Source organism: Arachis ipaensis, chromosome B1, assembly GCF_059453495.1.
Source record: "Arachis ipaensis isolate K30076 ecotype BB chromosome B1, ASM5945349v1, whole genome shotgun sequence".
NCBI classification, from domain to species: domain Eukaryota; kingdom Viridiplantae; phylum Streptophyta; class Magnoliopsida; order Fabales; family Fabaceae; genus Arachis; species Arachis ipaensis.
In genome coordinates this window covers 115,053,421-115,061,117 of record NC_142436.1, presented here as the reverse complement: position 1 = coordinate 115,061,117, position 7,697 = coordinate 115,053,421, and the positions used below count along the sequence as shown (strand labels likewise).

The 7,697-nt window shown below is 33.4% G+C and overlaps 1 protein-coding gene across 1 annotated transcript; it reads left to right on the top strand.

Annotated features, from left to right (window-relative positions):
- The first annotated feature begins 554 nt into the window (after positions 1-554).
- LOC107632337 (aldehyde dehydrogenase family 2 member B4, mitochondrial) lies at positions 555-5,486 on the top strand. Its single transcript, XM_016336033.3, has 11 exons — positions 555-870; positions 1,056-1,193; positions 1,360-1,502; positions 1,603-1,756; positions 1,856-2,085; positions 3,590-3,679; positions 3,770-3,943; positions 4,019-4,156; positions 4,250-4,387; positions 4,479-4,540; positions 5,021-5,486. The coding sequence occupies exons 1-11, from the start codon at positions 789-791 to the stop codon at positions 5,292-5,294; spliced, it is 1,623 nt and encodes a 540-aa protein (XP_016191519.1). The 5' UTR covers positions 555-788; the 3' UTR covers positions 5,295-5,486.
- Positions 5,487-7,697: the final 2,211 nt, after the last annotated feature.

The following is a 7,697-nucleotide window of genomic DNA, read 5'->3' as shown; positions in this document are numbered from 1 at the left end:
AGAGGGCGGGACGTCGCTGACCGCGAAAGGGAGATGGCACTGCTTCAGGAGGAGGACGATGGTGCTGAGGTTTGAGTTACCTGGTCGCCGGATGGTTGCCGCCGACTATGAGGAGAGAGGCACTATGAGGCGCAGAGTGGGTGTAGGTAGCAGATGGAGGGTGACAACTCTACTAAAATTTGGGTGTAGAGACTATATATAGTGTGAATGAATTTAACTATTAATCCTAATTTTTTAAATTTCAAAATTTGAATTTAAATAATTATTAAATAATTAATTAAAAATTTGATTTTTAATTTCATTGTTAACATTGTGCACAAAAACTATTGGCTCCCTGCCTCCCCATACCTTCTCTTAATTAAATACGTATTCCATTTAACCCGAAAACATTTACATTACACTTGAAGTAACCCATGGATGTTAATAATGTTCTAACTACTTTATGAGTGGTTGTTTCATCTACTATGGTATGTTAGTCATTCTTTTCCACGTTGAGACGTTAATGGGAATTATCACTCATAAGAATGACATTTTATTTCAAACCACACAAATTTGGGCAAAGTGCACAAAACGACAGTTACTCCATTGCTTTCCTTTTGTTATCGGTAATAGCGACCTACCGATACATATCGTGCCACCATTTGTACCTTAGCTTTCAATCTGTTTCATTTATTTATTATCATCGTCATCTTCTTCTTTTGAGAACTAGAAACAAGAAACAAGAAGCAGAGTAAGGTAGCAAAAACAACAACAAAATCATTTGTCTTTGAGAGATAATTGCTTTGCCAATGGCCGCTCGCAGACTTTCATGGCTTCTCTCACGCTCCCTTTCTGCTGCTTCTGGAGCTGACTCTTTTCTTCACTCACTCGGTACTGTTACTAAGTTAATTCAGTTATAATTAGAAACTTTAACTGCAGGGAGTTTTGTTACTTTAAATAAGTGGTTCTAGATTCAATAAGAGAATCTGTTAGTTGTTATTATTTCCGCTTAATTTGTATTGTAAGGTGTTTATGCGAAAAGCAGCGGTTACTGTTTTGTTCGTATTTTCCAACAGGAAGAAACTCTGGCGGAGGGTGCAGAAAACTGAAGAGGTTTAGCACAGCTGCAGCGGTTGATGAAGTGATTATTCCACAAGTTCAAATCAATTACACTCAGCATCTCATAGATGGCAAGTTTGTGGATTCTGCATCAGGTCTCTCACTCTATCTATCTACTTTAATTTCTTTACTTAGCTTTCCACATTTAACAAAATTTTATTTTATAAACATTCACATATTTCTAAATTTTCAACTAATAATTTGAATTTTTGAAATAAGTAATTTCACTACCATTTTATTTTGTTTGTTTGGTATTACCAGGGAAGACTTTTCCAACCTATGACCCGCGCACAGGGGAAGTTATAGCTCAAGTAGCTGAAGGAGACGCCGAAGATATCAACCGCGCCGTCGCAGCAGCACGAAAGGCCTTTGATGAAGGACCCTGGCCTAAAATGACTGCTTATGTAAACCATTCCTTCCTTCCTTCCTTGTTCTTATTATAGCAAGAAGGAAAACTTATTTCTCAGTTGATATATTGATTACTACACCGTTTAATTTGTTCAGGAAAGGTGTCGGATATTGCTGCGGTTTGCTGATTTGGTGGAGAAGCATAGTAAAGAGCTTGCAGCTCTAGAGACATGGAACAATGGAAAGCCTTATGAGCAATCTTTCAACGACGAATTGCCATTGTTTGTGCGTTTGTTCCACTACTATGCTGGTATTAGATCAGTTACTTATATTAGTTAACAATACTGTGTATTAATTTTGTGGTAAGAACATTAAGTATGAGAAAGAAGAATGTATTGTTGTTGGGCAGGTTGGGCTGATAAAATTCACGGGATGACTGTACCGGCTGATGGAAAATATCACGTGCAAACATTGCATGAACCAATTGGGGTTGCAGGACAAATCATACCTTGGAATTTTCCTCTAATTATGTTTGCTTGGAAAGTTGGTCCAGCTCTGGCTTGTGGTAACACTGTCATTTTGAAGACTGCTGAGCAAACACCCCTCACCGCTCTTTATGTGGCTAAACTCTTTCATGAGGTCAAATTCACACACCTAACCAACTACATATTTATTTGAACCTCTGTTTAGGAAACTCTACAGTTTACTAAAAATATTGGCAGAATATAGAATATATAGGTTAGAATATAAAATGTAGGAAATAGATATTGTGATTCTTATTTTAAAAATGCTATTTGTTTTTTACAAATTTATCTCACCATACAATAATATAAAAAAATTGTATGTGAAGTGGTATTATCAAAAATGAAAATGGAGTTATAACTTTTTTAAAATATATATTAAAACTATATAAAATAATACATGTAATATATATAAATACATATTAATTTAGTAGTTTATTTTTTGTAGGTATATATATTAAAAATATATGAAACAAGATACGTGTAAATATATATAAGAGTAAAGCTAGCTGTTAGGAGGAAACCAATACTACAGTAATTAATTTAGCCAATATATTTTGTTGAGTTTAGATTTTGGATTTTTTTAATTAAATTTTAAATGTTCTTATATTTAAAAATTTTAAATATTTTTTAATGTTAAATATGGACTATCATATTAATTGTGTAATTTTAGTTTTCAAAAAACTTTTTATATAAAAATATATAATTAATTTAATGGTTAAATTTTTTTACCCTGAAATAAACTTTTTAAGTCGTAAAACACTATGTTAGCTAACACATTCATTCTTAATAAATGTCTGTAGATAAATGGTACAATCATAACATAAAAACAACAAAATATGAGTGATGTCTTTATCTATATCTTAATTGTCTCCAACTTTTTGCATGTATAGAATATTTGCAACTTATATTTTAAAATAAAAAAATATTTTTATCTATATATTTGTTCTGATCTGTCTTTGACCCCCACAGATGTCCTATTGTCATATGGTATAAATAATATATATAAATATATATAGAGAGAGGATAAATTATATATTTTTTAAATTTTTAAAAAAATTTTAAAAATATTTTTAAATTTTATTTTATTTTAATTTTGTTTTTAAAATTTTTTATTTGCATCAAATATATCCCTAACAGTTAAATTTTTAGAAAATTTAGGACTAATCCAACAATAATACATAATAATTATGTTTGATTTGCATGTGTTAAAAGTTATTATTATGAAATTGTTACTAAATTGATTCTAATTTTTTTGAAAAATTAGCCACAAAAAATATATTTGATATAAATAAAAAAATTTTAAGATAAAATTAAAATAAAATAAAATTTAAAAAATATTTTTAAAATTTTTAACAAATTTTAAGAACAAAAATTATACTTTACCAATTATACTTTAATAATTTTATTTTCTCTTATTTGTATAAATAGCAGTAGTTGCGGTCAATTTGGTACATTATTGTACTTAACATACAAATATATTTGAATAATTTTTTTATAAATTAAATTTTTAATAAACCTAAACAATAACAGATATATTTATAGTCACCAAAACAAAAGATGTATATATATTTAAAAAAAGAGAGTCCATGGTTTACCCTGAATTTTCCTTCCTTTGGCAGGCTGGTCTTCCACCAGGTGTTCTGAATATAGTTTCTGGATTTGGCCCAACTGCTGGTGCAGCTCTTGCAAGTCACATGGACGTTGACAAGGTTGAAGATTTGTTTGTTTTAACATTCCTAATACGGCAGCCATAAATCATAGACAATAATGTTAAAGCACGTATTTATTACTTGTTGCAGCTAGCATTTACTGGATCAACAGACACTGGAAAAATTGTGCTTGAATTGGCTGCAAGAAGCAATCTGAAGCCTGTGACATTGGAGTTAGGAGGCAAATCACCTTTTATTGTGTGTCATGATGCTGATGTTGACCACGCTGTTGAACAAGCACACTTTGCTCTCTTCTTTAATCAGGTACGTATAAATATATAGGTGAATTCTAATATGTCTATGTTTATGGTGTCTATGTAATATAATCTTGATCTGTAGGGACAATGTTGCTGTGCTGGGTCTCGAACCTTTGTACATGAGCGTATCTATGATGAGTTCTTGGAGAAGTCAAAGAAACGTGCTTTGAGACGCGTTGTTGGTGATCCATTCAAGAAGGGTGTTGAACAAGGCCCTCAGGTGCTGCATGCTCTCTGTTTTAATCAATTCACTCTATTTTTAGAATAGCTGACTCTGATGCATGTAATTAACTGAGTGAAATTCAAATCTCAGATTGACACAGAACAATTTGAGAAAGTGCTTAGGTACATAAGATCTGGAATTGAAAGCAATGCTACCCTTGAATGTGGGGGTCAGCGATTGGGCTCAAAAGGCTTCTTCATCGAGCCAACTGTTTTCTCCAATGTTAAGGTATTCTTTTGTTTTGTTTTGTTTTGTATTGGCACAAGTGACTTGTATTGTTGTACATTAAGACTCATAACCTAAATATGCTAATCATTAGGACGATATGCTGATAGCCAAAGACGAAATATTCGGGCCGGTTCAGTCCATCTTGAAATTCAAGTAAGTTCAATATGTAATAAAATAATATTTTATAAATATAAAAAATTAACTATTACATCAGTTATCATATCTTTTTTATATATTTATATATATTTTACACAATTTTTTTTATAAAATAATCTATCGTTAGAATAATCAAACATTTTCATAATCAAATTTTTCATAAACATTAAATATCTATCTCTATTCACTTGCTAATCAAATTTTTTTTATAAACACCAGGAAAAAGTCAATTACAAATAGATTTTAAAACATTTTTTTATTAAAATTATCGACAAATTTCGTTCATCTGGTAAAAATAAAAAAAAAAATCAAAAAATCTATTTGTAATAAGATATTTTCGAAATATATATTTTTATATGGTAGTTGATTGGTGGCTGATTCTTTGTAAGTATATAATATGGTTGTAAATAAATAAAGAACAAGTTGTAGAATAATGAAAGTGTACGTGGTTGATGTGATTAAAAAAAACATGAGTAGGGACATTGAAGAAGTAATAAAGAGAGCAAATGCAACACGATATGGACTAGCAGCAGGAGTGTTCACAAAGAACGTACACACAGCAAACACATTGATGAGGGCACTGAGAGTTGGAACGGTTTGGATCAACTGTTTCGATGTATTCGACGCTGCCATTCCCTTTGGAGGCTACAAGATGAGTGGCATTGGGAGGGAGAAAGGAATCTACAGTCTCAACAACTACCTTCAGATCAAAGCTGTTGTTGAACCACTCAAGAATCCTGCTTGGATTTAACCCTCTTCTGTTTCAACTATGCTAGGCGTATATTAAAATTAGTTACTAAAATTAACTATTAGTATAAAATACATATTGGAATACAAAATATATATTAGAATGAATTAAATAACACATGTATTTATATATAAATACATAATAGTTAATTTTAGTAGTTGATTTTAATATACAAATAGTATTTTTCTGTTTTAATATATGCTTTCACATTTTCTTTTCTGCATTTTCAACACTTCTATAATAAATAGTACACAAATACTTTATGTTGTAACTTGTAAGATCCTCACCTTATCGATTGAATCATGTACTAGCATACTATTAATTAACATAAAACAAGCAAACTTTGGTGGTTATTGAAGGAATTGTGATCATGGTCTTAATTGAGGATAAAGAAAAAGAGAACAAGAAGAATAAGCTCGGAGAAGTTTGGAGATATATTGGGAGAAAGTGGTCTTTCTCATTATAATGCAGAATAGAGAATGAAAAATTGTACAGTTATATAATGGTAACCAACTATTTATATCACTACCTAATTAACTTAGTCTAACTAACTAACACTACTAATGCTATGCTGAATCAGCATTACTAAACCAAAACAATATACCACTAGCTATTAGCTATAATTTATGTAAATTATTTAATACTATCTTCATCCTCCTCCTTCAAGTTGTAGCTAGTTGCTGCAAAATCTTCATTAATCTCCTTTAGAATCACATTACTCATCACATCACTTGAATACTGTCCAGATCCTCCCTCAAGTGGGGTATGAAAATCAAGCATACCCAACATGAACACCATGGAAGCAAAAGGACCAGGCAGCAAGGCCTTTGTGAGTAGGTCAGCTGTTTGGTTGGAAGAAGTGATCGGAAGTAGCTTTAACACTCTAGCATCAGCCTTTCTCACACAATATGGTAGTCGACTTCAAGGTGCTTAGTCCGCTCTTGAAACACTAAATACGTAACAATGTACAAGGTAGATTGATTGTCACAGTATAAGTTAATTAGATCAGTGTGAACAATGTTGAAAATTTGAAATCATGAAGATACAAGAGCCATTGCCCCTCCTTGGTTGCTTGGGCCATGTCACGATACTCAGTTTCTGAAGAAGAGCAAGTCATAGTCGTTTGCTTCTTGCTCTTCCAAGAAATGAGCGAAGAACCTAAGAAGAAACAATACACTGTCACAGATCAGCAAGTGTCGGCACAAGTCGCCTAATTCGAATCAACAAAACCAAAGATCTTGAAATCATTTTGAGAAGAAAAGAAAAGGCCCTTAGCGGGAGCTTGCTTGAGATACTGCAGAATATGCAAGGTAGCCGCCCCAATAACTGGCGAAATGGAGTGGAATCATCTAGCTTCATGCTACATTTCCTGTAGAGTTTTCCATTGTACAACACAGGGACACTAGCAAGTCAAGGATGTATTTACATTCCAACAACCAATATTCATCAAGAAGGTCAAGGATGTATTTATGTCGATACAAAGCGATCTCGCGAGAACTGCGTGTCACTTCCATGCTAAGAAAGAACTTTAACTTCCCAAAATCCTTGATACTAAACTTGGTATTAAGAGCCCTTTTGATAGCCTCCATCTCAACAGGGTTGTCGCCAGACAAAACCAAGTCATCTACATAAATAAGAATGACAGCCAAAACCATGGGTGGTGCGCTTGGTAAGAAAAACTGATCATGAAAAGACTTAAGAAAGCCATGCTGCTGCAAAAAAATCACTTAACCGCAAATTTTACTATCGACTAGCTGCTTAAGTCCATATAGAGAATGGTCAAGCTTGCACACAGAACTGGTTGGAACATCAAGACCCAGCGATGGTGCCATGTGCACCTCCTCCTGCAGTTCACCATGCAAAAAGGCTGTGTTGACGTGCAACCGGTACAACTCCTAGCCACGCACAGCCACAAGAGTAAGTAAGATCCTCAAAGTGGTGATCTTCACAACCGAACTAAACGTATCAAAATAATCATATCCAAGCCGTTGACTATAACCATGAGCTACAAGTTGTGGCTTGTGCCTTTCGTCACTCCTGTCCAGATGAAACTTGACCTTGAAGACCCATTTGCATCCATTGGAACGTTTCCCAGCTGGTAAAGAAGTGATAGTCCAAGTTTGATTCCGCTTAAGAGTGAGTAATTTTTTGCATTAATGGAATTTCGCCAACACTCATGTGCAACAGCCTCTTGATAAGTCTTCGGCTCCATGGTAATGGTTATAGCAAGGGAGAAGGCTCTCTGGAAGGGAGACAGCTTACCATAATCTACTATTTAAGAGAGACCATAGAGCCTTGAATTCGATTGTAAGCTAAAAGCCCCTGTCCAAGTAAGCATGCAATGATAATCACGTAAATAATTCGAGGTTCTCCTAGCACGAGTCGAATGCATAAGATGAGGTTGGG

Excerpts from the sequence above, each read along its gene's own strand:
- LOC107632337 (XM_016336033.3), top strand. The coding sequence starts at position 789 with ATGGCCGCTCGCAGACTTTCATGGCTTCTCTCACGCTCCCTTTCTGCT. Across the intron at positions 871-1,055 it reads CTCTTTTCTTCACTCACTCG|GAAGAAACTCTGGCGGAGGG; the intron begins GTACTGTTACTA and ends ATTTTCCAACAG. Across the intron at positions 1,757-1,855 it reads TTTGTTCCACTACTATGCTG|GTTGGGCTGATAAAATTCAC; the intron begins GTATTAGATCAG and ends GTTGTTGGGCAG.